Source organism: Carassius auratus, chromosome 11 (assembly GCF_003368295.1).
Source record: "Carassius auratus strain Wakin chromosome 11, ASM336829v1, whole genome shotgun sequence".
In the NCBI taxonomy this organism is placed as follows: domain Eukaryota; kingdom Metazoa; phylum Chordata; class Actinopteri; order Cypriniformes; family Cyprinidae; genus Carassius; species Carassius auratus.
In genome coordinates this window covers 6102844-6121589 of record NC_039253.1, presented here as the reverse complement: position 1 = coordinate 6121589, position 18746 = coordinate 6102844, and the positions used below count along the sequence as shown (strand labels likewise).

Below are 18746 nucleotides of genomic sequence, written 5' to 3'. Positions count from 1 at the left end.
GTTTGTCCATTTACGAGGCAATTAATTCGTTTTACACAAACTGATAATCATATATATATATATATATTTAATTACGTATATGTTGCTGTCATTTATATATCTGCTAAATGCATACATTTATATATTGGTTTGTTTTGCAATTCTTTGCAATAGCAGCAGCGTTAGTGTAATGAAAGCAATAAACTCTATCTGTCAAAGATGTACTTCACCTCATCTTACAAGCCACGGGCATATTATTTATTGTAAAGGTAATTATTTTATTATTTCTAATTATTTATTTAAATTTCTATGTTGCTTTTTGGCCTACTTCTCTGAGTATTTAACTCACCACACGATGGCAGTAAAGTGCTCGGCAAAAACTAGATCACGTCACCGTTTCAAAATAAAAGCACACGGTTTCAGCTCAAAAATGGGAGTGTAAATTATAGTGCAATAGAGTCTAATATTAAAAGAAAATCATATAAAAAAATATACAGATATTCACTATACAATTATTTAATGAAAACAAAACAAATTAGTATGTGATATTTAAATATCGGCGACTCAGACTTTAATTTTAAAGTGTACTGATGTCACTGCGCGGTTTATCACATGACAGCTTTGGAACACATGATTTCCAGACGTCAATATTTGGATGTTACATAGTTAATTGCTTTATTTATGTTTATAAGTGTGATCTGATAGGTAAGTCTGTAAATTTAAACAATGCACCTTTTATGTTAATGTTCAGGAGCATTATTAAATCAATGTAACGTTACCGTCATGCACGCACCTTCTACTATTTTCCTAATCGTAAGTCACATTTTATTTACAGAATGACGGATCTCTGGGATCAGAGAGTATCTGCCTTTCTACTGAGTCCATCTCAGTTTTTGGCCACCACCACCACTGAGAGTTTCCTGCATGAACTCCTGCACGAACTGCGGAATGATAAGACCAATGATCAATTTAAGGTAACTAACGCACAGACTTCATATTTATGGCACATAAATTTATATTTATAAAGTACTGTATGTGCATATATATATATATATATATATATATATATATATATATATATATATATATATATATATATATATATATATATATATATGTTGAATATTCTATTTAAACTGAATATCTGTTTATCAGCCAGAGGTGTACACACTATGCTTTACAATAGTATATTTCAAATTCAAATAAACAAATATGCTTTTATTATAACACATTCTTATATATATATATATATATATATATATATATATATATATATATATATATATATATATATATTCAGGTTCAGTTAAGTTTAATTGAGATGCTTTTATAGTTTTATTATTATTATTATTATTCATTTGAATTTGTTTTCATTTTCATAGTTTTTTCAAGTCATTTCAAGTCAATTCAAGTCATTGATGTTTGTCTACAAGACTACCACTGGCTCTCTGCACCCATTTACCTAAATGTGTTACTTCATACTTATGTGCCCTCTAGAAGCTTGCGTTCTGCAAGTAAACGTTGCTTGATTGTGCCATCCCAAAGCACAGAGTCTCTTTTACGGACTTTTAAATTAAATATTCCCTCCTGGTGGAATGACCTGCCAAACTCAATCCGAGCAGCTGAGTCCTTAGCCATCTTCAAGAATCGGCTTAAAACCCATCTCTTCCATCTTTATTTGACCCTCTAACTGTAGCACTCAATATTTTAATTATATTCTTACAAAAATAAATCTAACTACCTTTCTAATCTTTTTATATTATATTTATTATATTATTTAAAAGCCCATGCTACGTGTACTGTGTTAACCTAACTGAGACTTGTTATAGCACTTATATATCATTGCTCTTTTTGTTGTTTTTGATTGCTTCCACTGTCCTCATTTGTATAAAAGTCCCCTTTGGATAAAAGCGTCTGCTAAATGAATAAATGTAAATGTATGTGTATATATATATATATATATATATATATATATATATATATATATATATTCGTTTTTTAACTTTTAATTTATTAACTTTTAAGTTTGTGTTTAGTTCTTTAGGAATATAGCCTAATATTTATTTCAAGTGATGAAAGTTTTTAGTGGTGTTAATTTTGGTTAATTTTATAAACTCTGCTCCACAATATTTGCAGCCTTTGCAGTTACTAGACTCATTAATTTACATAAAGCTTTGTTGAAATGCTGTGCGTTTTCCCTGTAATTAACTTGCTTTTGTGTAATATTGTGATTTTTTTTTTGCTTATTAGATACTCCTTGTGTCTGTACTACTGGAGCATCCAACCATTCTCTGCCCTTCTGCCTCTGTGGGAGAGGAAACAGCCCTTGAACTCCTGTCAGTCTTCTCTCACACACCACAGAAATCCATCGTGCTCAAGTGCAATGTCATGCTGGCCATCACCAGTGTGATAATATGCACATCCTGCCTGGCTACCCACACAAAGACGGCTGAAGACTGGCTTGACCTGCTATTTCAGACGATCCAGGACACCAATGACTACAGATGTGGTCTATCCCAGCAGCCAATAAGGGCCACCGCTTGTGATTGTCTACGAGAAATGGAAACCTGTAGCCCTGGCCTTATTTCTCAAAAGTTAGAGCCCCTGTATCTTCTAAAACAGCAAGAAACCACAGTTCTGCATCAGTCCTACTGTTTGCTTTATACACTCGGGCTGAAGAATGCCATAAGGATCTTGACGAACCAAAAAGATGTTACTGACCTAGAGTTTAAGAGTATCTTAGGAGGAAATGAAGGGTTTGCATGGAAAAGCAATCCGTTAGAATTGACCTTGTTGCCAATAAACATGCTGGTGCAAGTCCCACGTTTGACACAAGGACTGGAATGTAAAGAACTCAAATCTATAATGTCTTCGCTCTTGGAGGAGTCTTACCTACTAACGCCTATTTCCCAGTCTGCCCTACTTCGGGAGCTTGTAGAAGTTGTCGCCATGGTCCCGGGACTCTCTCCGACACTATTCAAATCGCAGCTTCTGCGACTTTTTGGAACGGCAGATGTTTCGCTCATGCATGCCACACTCTTTATGAAGGAAATGTTCACAGATAGCCTTTTCACCACAGAGGACGAGAACTTCCTACTCAAGCGTCTCGTGGGCACGGCCCAGCATCCGCTCCTAAGAATTCCAGAAAAGCTCTTCTACATGGAATGCATCCTGCACTTCCCTGAGAACCGGCCCATATCCAGCAGTGGAGAAGAGAGTTTACCCGTTCTGGTTACACCACGTCTGGCAGCGTCTCTTCATCCAACCATTTTCAATGATAGTGCAACTATGCTCTGCAGGCTTAACCTTCTTTGTTTGGTGCACCTTGAAGCCAATGAGGGGGAAGCGGACAAAGGAATTGGCTTCCTGATTGATCACATAATGGCCCTTTTGAAAATCGTTGACAATGATGGTAGCAGAGAAGTAGTAGTGACCTCTTTCAGAGCGCTGTTTATTTTTCTCATTTACTTCAGTGGCATGGAAGAACTCTCTAAGAAGATGATTGACAAATTATGCAACATGTATTCCAGACATTCGCGACTCGCACCGAATTTGATTGGCCTTGCAGATCGCATCCAGGAGCATCTGGATGACCCAGTCTGGTCGGTCAAGTTGCTAAGAGGGCTTCAGAAATGCATTATAGAAATGCCTCCATTGCAGTTGACGATTCATAATTTGAGTTGGCACTTGAAAGTCTTGAAAAGAGTGGCTAAAGAGGGTCAGATTACCCAGAGAAACACCATTTACCTTCTTCTTAATGTCCTCATCAACTCCAACTTGTGTGAAAGAGGCAACTGGCGACTTGGAAACGCAGTTCTCAATGTTTGTCGCAATCTTTTGGAGCACCCCTCCATTGATCAAGTGTTTATCGAGTTGGCTGATCTTTTGCAATACATATCAATACAATATGACGATACAGACATTAAGGATCACGCTCGCTTCTACTACACACTGCTAACCAACCTTTCGTGGGAAAAGCTTATGGGGGTTCTTGCCAAAAGTCTTGAGGGAGGACGTGCCAAAGAGCGGTCGCATTCTGCAATTATGGCCGAGAGCGAGGGGATCGCCAGTAACCTGACAGTGCACAAAACTAACCGGCATGTTTTACAACTCATCAAGGTTCAAGAAAAAGCCACACAAAGCTCTTCTGAAAGCTCTTCAGAGTCAGTGGAGGCAACGAGCGAGGTTAGGGATTGGTTTGAGGTTTATCAAGGACAGTTTCAGACCCCTGGATTCGGCTCTGAGGTCACCTTGAGGTACAATTTGACTCATGTGAAAGAAACCGATCCTTTATTTGATAAAGTCTTTACAATCTGTCTGCATTTCGAACTGAAAGACTCAAACTATGCAAAGGTAAGTGACATACACGTACCATGTGTGTTCAGAGATAGAAAGTCACCTGAGGTCAAAGTAAAGCTCAAGCCCTCTCAACCATACCCTACTAGTTTATGCGTCAGTGCCATGTTTACAACGCAAGACGGACGCTCTTGGCACAGCCGACTGCCTGATGTGAGCGTCTCATTCCCTGAGATATTCCTTCCTCTGCCTTTACCACCAAACGCATCCTGTGAATGTAGAGAACAAGTGTTCGAGCGCATCTGGGAGGCCACGGCCTCTGGGGAACCTGACAGATCTGCCATTAGTCTGTTCTGTTTTAAACTTGAAGATGAAAGGCTTGCTGATCTGATCAGGACACATTTTCAAGGTTTCCTTATTACAGATCAGCAAAGTGAAGGATCATGGAAAGTCTTGTTCTTTCTTCCACCCAAGTGCCATATGCTTTTGAAAATTACACAGGCTGAGGACGCCGCTCGGGTCAGCATTGCAACGGACAACTGGGAGCTGTTACCTTTTGTGAACTCTTACCTCCAAAACATTACTGATAATTGTAGCTCAACAGTAACAGATGGCTAAATGGGTGCTTTGCAGTTGTTCATTTATATAGGTAATTTTAACCAAATACTTTTTAAAATAAATTCATTTTTTGATATAACACCATTCATTTTTGTATAATAAAATCTCTAGACTAACATGTTTAATAAAGTGTCTATATATATATATATATATATATATATATATGATGAGCACATATGCTATGTTGTTTCATGTAACGCAAGTAGTGCTTTATTAAAAGAAAAATCAACTAAGGCACTGAATAACTGATTTAATGTAAACAAAATGCCCAAAAATATCAGTAGCCCTGAAATTAAGATAAATTAGTCCGTATTAACATTTTAAATAATTGTAAATGTAACAGAAAATCTGACCATAAGGACACATTAAATGCATGATTGAATTATACATTTACAGGTCCAGTAGAAATGACAAAGGAAAGTTCCCACTTTCCAGTGTGCAACACATTTAAAATTCAATTTATTCAGTTTCTTCTTTAGCTTTTAAGACAGTGTGGCCTTCATGAGCAGATAAGACAGTCCGAGAGAGAGCTGCGACCTTTCACTGTGGAAGCCCTTCAAAGTTAGGCTCTGTACAGGCTGGTAGAGCAATTTGTCTGTTCAACAGTTTGTCAATGATGCCAATTTCAGCATCCCGCTTTTCAACTTCCTCTTGTGGTGTCCAAGACATATCATGTTGGAGTTTGTATCCACCAAGGAACTTGTGAGGACAACTAGGACCCCATTCCTGTAAGAGATTGAAACCATATCATATCATAAACTGTGCTTTATATTCGCACAATTATATGTTTTCTGGTGACTTTTACTATAAGAGTTTATATTGCAATTGCACATAATAAATAAAGCAATAATAAAGTAAATGTTTTGTTTCACTATCACTACTGGTTGGCACCAACCCATATTGAGCTCACTTCCCACTCATGTTAGCTGATAAAAACCCAGGCACTCATAATGAGGCAATCAACTGACCTGAGGAGACACAATCGAGAAGTACCGCTGTCCGGATTCACGCAGGTAAAGATAATACATGTTTCCTGGTTTCTTCACAACATTGCAGGCAGCATGGTGAAGCTCAGCATCTTTCTTGGCATCCTCTAAAACCTTTAAATTTGTGAAAAAAAAAACAAAAAAAAACTAATTTGTTTATGATTTACTCAGGACATTGAATATGTAGATTTTAGTTACTCTATGGGAACAGGTTTGACTATGACTATGATGGTATGACTATGTAGCATTACATCACAGAGTCCAAAGAGCTGATAAAAATGTCACAATAATCCACAGGACTCCAGTCCATCAATAAGTGTTTAGTTACTGAAAAGCTGCAAGTTTGTAAGAAATCGATCATTCAGATCGTTTTAGCTTCAAGACTGGAGTTGTGTGGATTACTTGTAGATTTTTTTTTTCAGCTGTATGGACTCTCATTCTGACGGCACCCATTCACTGCAAAGGGTCCATTGGTAAGCAAGTGATGAAAAGCAATTTCTCCTAATCTGTTCTGATGAAGAAACAAACGTATCTACATCTTGTATGACCTGAGAGAGAGAGTACATTTTCATAGAGAGAAAAAAAAAAGTATTTAATGGTAAATAATTTTACCTTATGTCCAGAAACATTTATGGTACTATTTATGGCTGTATAACAACAAAGAAAATTGATTGACAGTTCAGTTGTACCTTTCTTGCTTGTTCCTGAAGGTACCTTATCTGGTCAGCAATCACTGTAAGTTTGTTGCAAGCATTGGCTCTGATGAATTCATCTCCCTAAAATAAAATAAAAAATAAATCAATGACTTTTCTTTTTCTTTCTTTTTTTATGATGTTGATATAACAAAAGTGATGAAGAGCTAAAGTATCACCAACCTTCTGTACTTGCTGTGCCAAAGCAACTATATCCATAGGATCCCCAACCCGGTTAGTCTGGTAGGGACTCACCAGTGCCATTCCACTCGGGTTACTGCTGGTCTCCACCAAGGTTACTATAATATTAACAGTTCTGACATGTAAAACCCAGTTGAATCCATGTTAATGTTAATATAACATGTTAAGTCATGATATTGCCGGCCCGAGATTCAAACCCACAACCCTAGGGTTAGGAGTCAAACTCTCTAAGCACTAAGCCACCACTTCCCGGATGTGGGACACAGAACTATCTCAGACAATGAGGTGTCTGAACTTCATTAACACAAAGACCACAGCTTTTACATATATATACAGTGCTGTCAAAACATTAATTGCATCCAAAATAAAAGTTTTTGTTTACATAGTGTGTACTGTGAATATTTATAATGTATATATAAAGACACACACATACAGAATACATTTTGAAAATAATTACATGTATTAACGTGCATTTATATGCATATAAATTATATTATATATACATATTTAATATAAAAATATTAAATATATGCATGCATGTTTGTGTATTTATAAGTATACACAGTACAGACACATTATGTAAACAAACCTATTTTGGATGCGATGAATCGTTTGAAAAAAGAACATTTTCATAACATCAACTTATAAAAAGGATATATTTTGTTTGTCACTGATAATACTTTATAGCTTAAACATCCAAAACACTAACGTTACCGTTTAAACAGAACTATAGTGCGAAGGAATGATTAACTGTTAACTCGACCGATTCAAACTGGTTATAAAACGGGCAACCGCTTAAAATGAACTTAACTTAAACTAAAAAAAAAAAAAAGAAAGAAAAGAAATTAGTGAGTTTACCATAGAAGCATTGTCTTACCCGTGGAGGTTTTGTTCGGTTGTTGTGGTAAACTGACAGTTTTATCCATTCTGTAAGTAGATATCTGTCCCGATCAGCACATTAATATGAGACTCTTCTCACCAGCGTCTCCTGAGTCCAGCACAAAACGAAGGAGGCGTTTCTGGGGGCCTACCGACTTCCCTGCATCGAGTAGTAGCCGTGATAGTTGCCCTTGTAGAAATACCTATAATTTTGAATCTAATAATTTCTACACATATTTAATGGGGGTTCAAACTTCAGCATGTGTTTCTAGGATAATAATTTTGAATATTACAAGGCAAATTTATATTTAATATATCGATTATTAAAATGCAAAGAAACCGTGCATGTTAAGCGGTAGCCTTCGCTTAAATCATTATGTACTGTTATGTAAACTGCTGATAATGTTGTAACGTGAGTTTTCTTCAGTTATGAAAGACCTAAGTTTAAAATTATAAAACGAAAACTTGCAAGTCTGTACAAGTTTATCACTTGTTTTGCTCTTTTGGACGTTTCCTTCATATTACCTGAACTATGCTAGATGTTTCTCAGTTTTTACAGCCTTATTTTTTATTATTTAAACACTTTTACCCTGAGTTATAAGGTTTTTTTTCCCATAACACTGCGCGGAAAAGTATTATGTTTGGTATATAGGCTATTTTTCTTTTTCTAACCGAAAAAAGGGCTGTGAATTTTAATTTAATTTTAGTAAAACTTTAAATAAAACTTCGTTAAAGAAGTTTTATAGAATACCAGGTGGTCTGTGACTACAATTATATTTTATTTACATTTATGCATTTAGCAGACGCTTTTATCCAAAGCGACTCACATTGCATTTAGGCTAACATTTTTTTACCTAACATGTGCTCCCTGGGAATCGAACCCACAACCTTGCGCTGCTTACGCAATGCTCTACCACTTGAGCTACAGATACACTTATTTATATGTTTATTGTAAAACTGAATTTTAAACTAACTCGAAAAATAAAGACTATTCCATTAAATTATGCTAGAAAGAACACTGCATTGTATGTAGACTATAACTGTGAGAGTGAAGGTACACAAAGTGCTGATGTGTTAAACTATGCTTCTTAGTGACTTAAAAGTTAGACCATAAAAAAGGTGTTAGCTGAAATGTAAAAATACAAATAGACTTCACTCACATTCGATTACTTAACTCAAAATAAATGAAATTCCGTTTTTTAAGTGCGAGTATTCTTTCTCAGGTCTCCCAGATTGTATGTTTATAGTTTCAGTTTAGAATGTGTCACTCCAGTCTTTGCTATTTGTTATTTGTGACTAGACCCAGATTCACACAGTTGCCCTAAATTGCTCAGTTCTTACACAGGGCAGGCTTTAACACAGTCCTGGAGCTCCACCCTCTCCAAAGACTTCCAGAGATTCTCCAAAACCGAGTTCTACCTCACAGGCCTACAGTTTTCAAGATGTGGATATCCCTGTCCCTGATCTCAGTCCTCTTCACTGTCCATTTCACCGTGTGTGACACTCAAAGCCATGGGATATTCGAGCCATACGATCTGCTTTTTGATAATGCGGTGGAGGCGTATTATAAGCAGGACTGGTTGGCTGTGATCCTGAACATGGAAAGAGCTTTGCGGAATAAAGCAGCGCTGCGTAAAATCCAGACGCACTGCCGCGTATCCTGCGCGAATCACACCGCTTTCGGGGATCCCTTCCCAGGTGTGGGTGTCCCGATCCCAGGAACCGGGCCCGTGGAGGATTTAGCGTTCTTCCAGAGGATTCTCCAACGGGCCGATTGTGTGAATGCATGTGAAAGCGAGAAACTGGGACCACCGACACTTCATAAAGTCAGTGAGGCTATAGAGCTGGAGTTCAAGAAAAGGTCGCCTTACAATTACCTGCAAGTGGCTTACTTTAAGGTAAAAAAGAGGCTTGCAAAATGCATGAGAAACGTGTTATAAAAACGGGGAAAATGGGGACCAATCTGTGCATTTCTCTAAAAGAAATCTAGTTAGAAGAAGCTTTTTGTAAACAAATACTAGCTTGTTATCATGTGCATTCTGTCAGTGCATAAATGTGCATCAGAGCAGAAGTGCATTTTGACATAACATTTATGTAGATGTCACTGAATTTTAACAGTCTGAGAAGTTCTTCCACGTTTCCCCAACCCCCCCAAAACTCACATCACTGTGCCACGTCTTTAGGTGGAGCCTTGCAGAGTTTAAGATGCTTCCAGAACTGCTATGAGAGGCTCTTAAAATATCACGGCCTAAAATGATGGTTTAAATGAGATATACAGTCTGGTGCATCAGCCTCAGACCACCAGGTTTAATGAAAAAGCTTTCTTTCTTTCTTTCATACTGTATTATATTATCAGCATAATTTGAATGAGCTGTTGAACAGCAGTCATCATGAATTTCAACAGCACTACTTTAATGACAGCACCATTATATATTATGTGATATATAAATAAATAAAATATATATTTAAAAAATATCACAAGGCTTTTATTTGATCCAAAATACAGTAAAGTTTAGCTATGTTGTAGGAACAGTTTTGTCTCTGAAGCAAAACTTGGAAAGCACGAGTGTTTTCTAACCGATATCGGAATATTTTTGGTTCTCTTTGTTCTTACAGATAAACAAGCTTGACAAGGCAGTGGCAGCAGCGAATACATTTTTCATGGCAAACCCCGACCACGTAGAGATGAAACAGAATTTGGAGTACTACAGGATGATGGCTGGGGTGCAAGAGACGGATTTCAAGGACCTGGAGGAGAGACCGCACATGGTACGAGCAATGTTTATTCATATGAATATCCCTAGATAGATAGATAGATAGATAGATAGATAGATAGATAGATAGATAGATAGATAGATAGAATGTTTATTGAATGCTGAAATATAATTGCTGATTTTCAGGCTGAATTTTTAGAGGGCAAGATTCATTACAGTGCAGAAGATTTTGCCCCAGCCATCGAGCACTTTGAGGCCGCTGTCGAAGAATATTTCACCGCTTATGAAGAATGCAGCGTTCTCTGCGAGGGATCGTTCAATTATGACGGTTACAACTACATGGAGTACAGCGCCGATCTCTTCCAGTCTATGACAGGCATGTGGTATTGGGATGCTTTTGATTTTGACTTAACAACAGCAGATTCTCTTAAATCCTCTTAAATTCACTTTTTCTTGATACACTAAATGTTTCAGAAATATGGATTTTCAGAGTTAGTCATGTCTAAATTTGCTTTGATCACAGATCATTACCTTCATGCTCTGAACTGCAAGCAGCACTGCGCTGTGGATCTGGCATCCACCGCTGGAAGAGAGAAGCCTTTTGAAGATTTCCTCCCATCGCATTTTAACTACCTTCAGTTTTCATATTATAACAGTATGATATTCTCTTTATCAGCAGAATCATATTCAGTACCAGATTTTAGAGTTGTTATTGTTAACTAAAACCAAAACCAATATTGTTTTATGTATTGTTAGCTTTATTTATATTGTTTTAGTAGCTACATCAATTTAAAGAAATTGAATATGATAAATGTTGCCTTGGAAACTAGCTGAAATAAAATGTGTTTACTTAATAAAAAAAGTTATTTTAGTTAACATTTATAACTTAACATTTATTTAATTATACATAATAACAACTATTTTAATGGTTGTAATTTTCATGAACTATAATATAATAGCTGGTTTCAGTAACTAAAACAATTCTGTAATCAAAGAGCATTTCAGATTAAACCAAGCTTAAACATTGTATTTGAAAAATAAAAATAAATTAGAAATCTTGACTTTCCAACTAACTAAAATAAGCAGAAGTACTAAAAGTAAAGAATTAATATAACTTTTAAAAAAGTATAAAAAGTTATTTCGAAATATAAAAAATACACTTGTGGTATATAAATAATTTTAAAAATAACACTGCCAGATTTAGCATTAATCATTAATGCATTCTATGAGTATATATAACCTCTTTGATAGTTTGCATAGCAGTATGATACATTGTTGTGTTGCTAATAAAGTTAGGTTTTTGTGCATTGCAGAATGTTTGAAATGCATTATTTTCATTTTTAAAACTTTAATCTATTTCTCTCCCAGGTGAGAAATACGAGCAGGCCATTGAGTGTGCTAAAACATACCTGCTCTTCCACCCTGACGATGCAGTCATGGCTCAGAACCTAGCATACTACTCCGCTGTTCTGGGAGAAGACAAGGCCATCGACATTACAGCCAGAGAGGTGCCGTGTGCACATGCCACTGATGCACACGCATGCTTTTGATCTCATCACATAGATTTGTAATATCAGTTATTATCAACTTCAGATTCATTTTTTACAAAACGTCTTTTTTTTGTCCTGTTGCAGGTTGTTAAGCACCATATTAAGAGATCTTTGCTGGAAAAAGAGCTTCTTTACTTTGGCTATGAGATGTTTGGTAAAACCTTTGTTGATCCAGTAAGTGTGCATCCAGTGGTTTGCTTCTCATATCTGTGATCAATTACAATTACAATTATAACGAAATCTCATTCTGTTGTAGGACACATGGACCCCTGAGGACATCATGCCCAAGAAACTAAGAGACAAACAAAAGTAAGTATACCTTTGTTGTTGCATCTTATCATTTTAACATGGAAGTTCTACTGACCGGACATTGGTTTCCTCTTGTGCATGCAGAACAGACAAAGAAACAGCCGCGAGGATTACAGAGGAGATCAGTAACCTGATGAAAGAGATCGAGACGCTTGTGGAAGAAAAGAGTAAAGAATCATCAGACCTGGCCATGTTTGTGAAAGACGGTAAGATTTAAATTAGAATTCAACATTTGTATAGGGATAGACAAGTCACACGACTGCGTCATCCAATTGGTGTTTTTCAGATATCAATCCAGCCTCTACTCCAGAAACTGCTAACAAACGTCCGTTTGATGACATCGCGATAACCTTGACATCCTCAGCCCTGAACGGCTCACAGAGGGTCGTCCTGGATGGCGTAACCACATCCGATGAGTGCCAGGAACTTCAGCGCCTCTCCCGTGTATGTTTCCCATTGCATTCTGTTTCCCAAAAGAGTGAACAAAACGGTGTTTTCCTCAGTCAACTAAAGATGTCTATCTTTTATTACTTGAATCTCGCAGACAGAAGCTATTCAAAGTGGTTTTAAAGCAACTCTCTCCCCTCATTCAGTGAGTGAGATGTTTCAGGATATTTCGATTCTCAAAGCCCTGCAGGTGAGACCTACTTTACTAAAGGGTTTTTAAAATCCCATTGAATTCAATGAATTCATGAAACTAATATTTGCACCATGTTAGAGCAACATGCAACACTTTGTCAGTCATTTTTTTTTTTTTTGTTGGGCTTGGTAGCTACACTATTATTCATATTCCTGTGTGCATCATTGCTGAATAAAAGTATTAATTACTTTAAAAACAAATCTTGCTGACCCCAAACCGCTGAACAAAATTCTTTATTGGCATCTGTGGTTCCATGATTCTACAAAATATTCTTTATAGTCAATAAAAGGTAATTGGAATTTTTTTAATGTTCTTCACACCTTAAAAAAAAAAAAAGTTGTTTTAAGAACTGTTCAATACAAGCTTCTTTGGATAAACAAAATGGTTTTTTTATGGCATTGCTGTGGATACAGCGTATTGGAAGTTTTATTAAGTTAATTAGAAAAAAACAAAACAGTAATGCCTGAGGTATTAGGCTGATTTAGATGTTGAAGACTTTGTATTGCACATACAAAAGCGATACTCTTTGTTCTTTGACTTTCATACAGGTACAGTACATTGTATAATTCATCAGTTTCATTTTTCCTCAAATCTTGTTCAGGAGGGTCTGGTTCCCTTGATGAGTGCACGATTGTTTTCTGACCTCAGCGAGAAGATTCGTAACGTTCTGGAATCCTACTTTGTTCTGGAATCACCCCTGTATTTGTCCAGTTCAAACCTGGTCTGCCGATCTGCCATCGGTAAACTGCCTTTTTTTAGAAAAATCTGTATTATTTTTGCATCTTGAACACAGACCTATATAGTTCTTAAACAAGTATGTGTTGGTCTCTTTCATAGCAGAGAAACAGGAAGAGCGCACAGACTGTCTGCTTATCTCAGAGCTCAACAGTTGTGTCAAAGAGCTGTCGGCATACAGCGATCAAGGCTACAGGTTTGCTGCTTGAGGAAACAGTGAAGCATCATGGTTATTTAGTTTATAGTGTTTTCACTAATGTATTCTGTTTTGCTTTGTAGTGCCATTTTGTACCTCAATGATGACTTCGAAGGGGGAGATTTTATCTTCACTGAGTCAGATGCCAAAAGTGTCTCTGTAAGATTTCTAAATGTTTCATATTACTTTTACTCAAACTAATGAGCTGTGTAGAGGAATAACTAAGTAAAATCATTGACACTATTTATGTGACTTGTAATCTTTATAGTGAAAATTATGTGTTATTATGAGTATACTGTTGCTTGAAAAACTAGTTTCAAAGTAGCTTCATTTTAGACTTGGTCTGTGTCCGTGTGGCAGCATGTTCTATTAATTGTGTTGTTGTGGCATGAATTTTCTAAAACAGATATAATTTCACTCTACTGTCTCGTCAGGCAGTGGTGAAGCCTCGGTGTGGTAGAGTCGTGGGATACAGAGCTGGACCAGAGAACCTTCATGGAGTGACCGCAGTAACCAAAGGCCAGAGGTGTGCTGTAGTGCTTCGGTTCACTCTGGATCCTCATCACAGTGAGAAGGCAAGTGTAAGGTCCACGCAATAGGCACAAGGAAGGTATCCAATGGTGGATAACAAACTCGTCAATCTTGGTCATTGGACAGAGGCGATTGACTAATACTCTGGACGGCTTGTGCAATACTTCACGGTACTTCTACAACAGCTCATTCTATAATACTTTTATTAGTCCCCATAAATCTGTAAACACTTAATAAGGTAAGACTATATCAAATCAGAGGTCATGAACATTACTATAGAACCAAGTTGACCAACTTAACTTCTTCTAAGTAACTTTATATGATCATGCACTTAGAACAGTACACTTAGATTCATATTACAGTAACCAGAGGTTGAGGCTGATCCGAATTTAGGTTGGTCAACAACACAGTGTTGCTCTAAACTGTAAAAACCCAATAGCCTCTACAGTCTAAGTATACATAACTAAAGCCAATGTGTTAGCCAGAGCTCTGAAACATCATTTTAGTCTATTGCTAACCTGAGCGCAGATCTGCGGTTTTATAGACTTAACAATTAATTAGAGTAAATATTCTCAGAGTAAGTTAGAATAAATTCAAATGTAACAATTTATTATCAGTCAGGCAAGTATGTATTATGTCAATTACATAGCCAAAAATTTCAAAGATATCAAATCAATACAAGACATCCAATTAGATGTCAACCGATGGTGGATTTTGCCGATACCGATATCTAGGTTGGACCGCACTGGCCGATACCGATTAATTAATCGATAGTTTTTAAAATGGATACTGAACAAAAACTAACATAGTGTAAATATATACACAAAGGACATAGCATTGCCGTTATACAAGCGCAATGTATATTCTCACACTTTGTTTCTATTCTTGAACACTTAATGATCATCTAATCAAAATAAAAGAGCCGCACTGAGTCTAGGTAATCTCATTGGTATCACACACACACACTTCAAGATGTGTTGCCTTCAACTCGAGCAGCGTCCTAAAACAGTTTATTTAATTACCAAACAGACAGAAGTTTACTTCAAGAATGAACAATGAGGCATAGATAAGTTTGAAGTTCAGTGTTTAAAAAATGGAGCAAATGAAAAGATCTATATAAAAGCTCTATAAATGAAGCATACATACTTTATTAGAGCCACAGAAAACAAATGTTTTGATGAAAATGCTCAATATACAATTCATTATGTACATTAACAATGATTCGGGGCAATTAATTTAATGGAAAACTATGTGAATGGGGTTCGCTCTGTTCAGTATGCAGCATCATGTGTCTAAACAAATAGCACATGCTGTCAGTGATTTCAACCACTAGAGGCCGCTCTTGCACTGTATAATGAAATCAGACCCTCCTAGGTGCTCCAGCAATGGACACAACCTGGAAAACTATCGGCATGGATTTTTGCAGATAACCAGTTGTTCCACCAATCAAGTATCTGTGCCGATTAATCGGCAAAACTGATACATCGGTTGAACTCTACATCCAATTCTCAAATTTGAATCTAAGAGTAAGATTCATACCTGACTTTAGAAAGAGAAATGACATAGAGTGTGTGGACTCTTTACGCTATGGGCTTCTGACTACAGAATCACCCTGATCTTCTTGCAAGATTTCCTTAAGTGCTCTGACCAAGATAAACATCCCCCAAAATGGAGACTGAGACTAACAAATAGAATTTGCATCGGTCAATTAGAGTTATCACCTTTTGGGACAGAAGGTAATTTGCATGAAAGACATAGGGGGTTGTCTGTTTTCAGTATGTTCCAATCTTGATGGCTGGTTGTCCTATTGTTTAGAGAATGAGACCTTTTACCAGACACACAAAGATTTTTCAATTTACATTAAAAACATGAACAGTTGCATTGTTATAAACTCTGATTAAGAATAGTGGTTTCGGTGATCTCTGTAGTGTAACCATTCATTAGGTGTGAAACTTCTCTCTCTCAGTTGGGTTTGTTGTCTTGAATGAGGATGTGAGGCTTGTTAGACAATGTTCAGACGTTGATTCTCGCAAGGGTTATTTGTCTTTTCAGACTGTGGCCCTCCTCTGATCCAGACAAATGCCATCAGCTTTACAGTTTATCAAAGTGTCTGAGTGTATCTCAGATGATCAACATGTCTGAGGTTCTGTAAATCTTACACAAGTATGACTTCAGTGATCAGTGATGTTCTGTGAATGGTAAAATAAAGCGATAAAATAAGAATTACTGTAGATTTAAACAGGAAAACTAAAATTTTCTTGGGGTATGCTGCAGTAAACATTATTAGCCTATATTTGTATGACTTATGCGGCGCAAAACTCTCCAGATGAGATTTATGACAGATAAAATATGTTACTAAATAAATACACAATTGTGACAGAGAATAAGAAGCTGACATCTGATTTCTTCAAGTAGTAGCATTTACCATGTTTACTATAGTAACATTAATGCCTAGCATGCATATTGCATCGCTTCTAAATATTTCTGCCTTGTATGGTGATTATAATCCACATCGGATCAAGTTATTTCAAACACTCGCTGCTTACTGAAAGTTAGTTTTGATCTCAATTTAAAAAAAAAAAAAGTCTTTAATGCTGGTGTTATAGCTGTTAGCTTTATGAAATTATCCACGGCGCTGACGCTCTCCAGACGCGGAGAAACTCCGCCTTTGTTCATAAACACTCCTCTAGCTCCAGCTGGCCCACTTTGGCCCAAGGTTTTTGTCGGGCCAAAAAACCCTGGCCGTTGGCACTGAGGAAGCACCGACGAGGCACGATCAAGCACCGGAAGTTAAAGTGGAAACACGACTGGCCTTGGCACGCACTAGCATGCCCGCTTTTGGCCCGACAGTTTGCCTATTGTTGTTGGCACACCACCCTACCAGGTGCTAAAACTCTTCCCTGTAGGCCTACCACTGTGGTGTCATCTGCAAACTTGATTATAGAGTTAGAGCCATGTACAAGTTTGCAGTCGTAGGTGAAGAGGGAATACAGGATTGGGCTTAGCACACAGCCCTGTGGAACACCAGTGTTTAAAATGAGTTTGGAGGAGTTGTGTCAGTCAAGCCTAACAGACTGTGATCTGTTAGTGAGAAAGTCCGGTGTCCTGTTAGAGAGAGAGGGTCTGATTTCAAGATCAGTGAGCTTGGAGATCCGTTTGAAAGGGATAACAATATTAATTGAAGAACTGAAGTCAATGAATAACATTCTGATGTATGTGTTGCTTTTATCCAACACATGAAGATATAAATAATACAAAAATAGCACAGGCCTGTTTTGTCTTAAGACATAATTGTTAATAGTTCCCTCTTTTGTCTAACCTTGTTTTATTGTGTCCACAGGAGCGTTTAGAAGTCGAAGAACTTCTGAAAAAGCTTTCCAGCTCAGTTGAAGCTGATCTCCAGAAAACAGAAATGGACAGTAACACGAAATCCTCTGAACATGAAGAAACAGTTTCTGCTAAAACAACAGAAGAAGAGACAATAAAGTCAAGCACATCTACAGAAAATCCCAGCAAAGCTACGGAGGAAAACAAAACTGACAGCAAAGTGGTGATAAAAAGTGAAAAACCTAATGCAAAAGCATCTAAAAAGAAAACAAAAACCCAAACAAAAGCCAAAGCAGACAAAACAAAAAGTAAAGTGTCAGACAAAACAAAAACCACTTCAGCAGAGAAAAAGAAATCAAAAACAGCTAAGACAAAACCTGTAACATCAGATGAAAAGAAGAAATCAGGCAAAGCAACTGTTAAAAATACTGCAGAGCCAAAGAGCACAGAACCAAAAGACTCTACAGCTGAAAACCACAAGGATGAGTTATGAGCGTCATGCAAAAGAGGTTCTGTGATTTATTCTGAGTTTTTCTTTTCTTTTGTTTTAATCATTGATGGAGGAGTACTGATGGGTTTGTGTTTTTGTTTGTATTTAAAAAAAAACTCATGAATTTGAAGTGCACACTTGACAATCAAGTTGACTGTTGTATTTTCTCTTTTACCTGAATTATAATTAAATATTTTTTTGTCTCAGGAACCAAAATACAGCATTTACATTTCATACTCCCTGAAAGATTATGGCAGCTTTCAGAGATTACATTTGCCACTTTGTCGTGACATTTGCCAAATATGGTAACCCATACTCATACATACAATTGGTGCTCTGCATTTAACCCATCCAAGTGCACACACACAACAATGATTAGGAAACACACACCATAAACACACACCCGGAGCAGTGGGCAGTTATTTACTCCAGCACCCAGGGGAGCAATTGGGGGTTCAGTGCCTACCATGGGTATTGAGGGTGGAAGAGAGGGCTGTTCATTCGCTCCCCCCACCTACAATTCTTGCCGGCACTGAGACTCAAACCTGCAACCCTGGGGTTGCAATCCATATCTCTAAACATTAGGCCACGGATGCCCCACAA

General features: G+C 37.1%; 3 protein-coding genes across 4 annotated transcripts; 2 read left to right on the top strand and 1 right to left on the bottom strand.

Annotated features, from left to right (window-relative positions):
• Nucleotides 1-567: 567 nt before the first annotated feature.
• LOC113110858 (AP-5 complex subunit beta-1-like) lies at nucleotides 568-4972 on the top strand. The gene is made up of 3 exons (XM_026275092.1): nucleotides 568-684; nucleotides 815-953; nucleotides 2230-4972. Exons 2-3 carry the CDS (start codon nucleotides 816-818, stop codon nucleotides 4891-4893), a joined length of 2802 nt encoding a protein of 933 aa, XP_026130877.1. The 5' UTR covers nucleotides 568-684; nucleotide 815; the 3' UTR covers nucleotides 4894-4972.
• A 151-nt stretch (nucleotides 4973-5123) lies between these two features.
• Nucleotides 5124-7834, bottom strand: LOC113110860 (uncharacterized protein C1orf50 homolog). Its single transcript, XM_026275096.1, has 5 exons — nucleotides 7650-7834; nucleotides 6755-6870; nucleotides 6569-6655; nucleotides 5862-5993; nucleotides 5124-5619 (listed from the first exon to the last, which is right to left on the bottom strand). The coding sequence occupies exons 1-5, from the start codon at nucleotides 7696-7698 to the stop codon at nucleotides 5434-5436; spliced, it is 570 nt and encodes a 189-aa protein (XP_026130881.1). The 5' UTR covers nucleotides 7699-7834; the 3' UTR covers nucleotides 5124-5433.
• Nucleotides 7835-8569: 735 nt separating this feature from the next.
• Nucleotides 8570-18359, top strand: LOC113110859 (prolyl 3-hydroxylase 1-like). 2 transcript variants are annotated; one of them, XM_026275094.1, is made up of 15 exons: nucleotides 8570-9549; nucleotides 10268-10420; nucleotides 10552-10741; nucleotides 10889-11020; nucleotides 11734-11873; nucleotides 12000-12089; nucleotides 12172-12224; nucleotides 12309-12430; nucleotides 12511-12668; nucleotides 12769-12861; nucleotides 13466-13604; nucleotides 13702-13795; nucleotides 13879-13954; nucleotides 14230-14370; nucleotides 17667-18359. In XM_026275094.1, the coding sequence occupies exons 1-15, from the start codon at nucleotides 9094-9096 to the stop codon at nucleotides 18144-18146; spliced, it is 2517 nt and encodes an 838-aa protein (XP_026130879.1). In that variant the 5' UTR covers nucleotides 8570-9093; the 3' UTR covers nucleotides 18147-18359. The 2 variants fall into 2 exon arrangements, with proteins under 2 accessions (XP_026130879.1, XP_026130880.1); XM_026275095.1 differs by having other exon boundaries at nucleotides 9094-9549; nucleotides 13705-13795; nucleotides 17667-18146.
• Nucleotides 18360-18746: the final 387 nt, after the last annotated feature.

Excerpts from the sequence above, each read along its gene's own strand:
- LOC113110860 (XM_026275096.1), bottom strand. The coding sequence starts at position 7,698 with ATGGATAAAACTGTCAGTTTACCACAACAACCGAACAAAACCTCCACG. Across the intron at positions 5,994-6,568 it reads TTCAGGAACAAGCAAGAAAG|GTTTTAGAGGATGCCAAGAA; the intron begins GTACAACTGAAC and ends ACAAATTTAAAG. Across the intron at positions 5,620-5,861 it reads TCTCGATTGTGTCTCCTCAG|GAATGGGGTCCTAGTTGTCC; the intron begins GTCAGTTGATTG and ends AATCTCTTACAG.
- LOC113110859 (XM_026275094.1), top strand. The coding sequence starts at position 9,094 with ATGTGGATATCCCTGTCCCTGATCTCAGTCCTCTTCACTGTCCATTTC. Across the intron at positions 13,796-13,878 it reads TACAGCGATCAAGGCTACAG|TGCCATTTTGTACCTCAATG; the intron begins GTTTGCTGCTTG and ends TTTGCTTTGTAG. Across the intron at positions 14,371-17,666 it reads ATCCTCATCACAGTGAGAAG|GAGCGTTTAGAAGTCGAAGA; the intron begins GCAAGTGTAAGG and ends TTGTGTCCACAG.
- LOC113110858 (XM_026275092.1), top strand. The coding sequence starts at position 816 with ATGACGGATCTCTGGGATCAGAGAGTATCTGCCTTTCTACTGAGTCCA. Across the intron at positions 954-2,229 it reads AGACCAATGATCAATTTAAG|ATACTCCTTGTGTCTGTACT; the intron begins GTAACTAACGCA and ends TTTGCTTATTAG.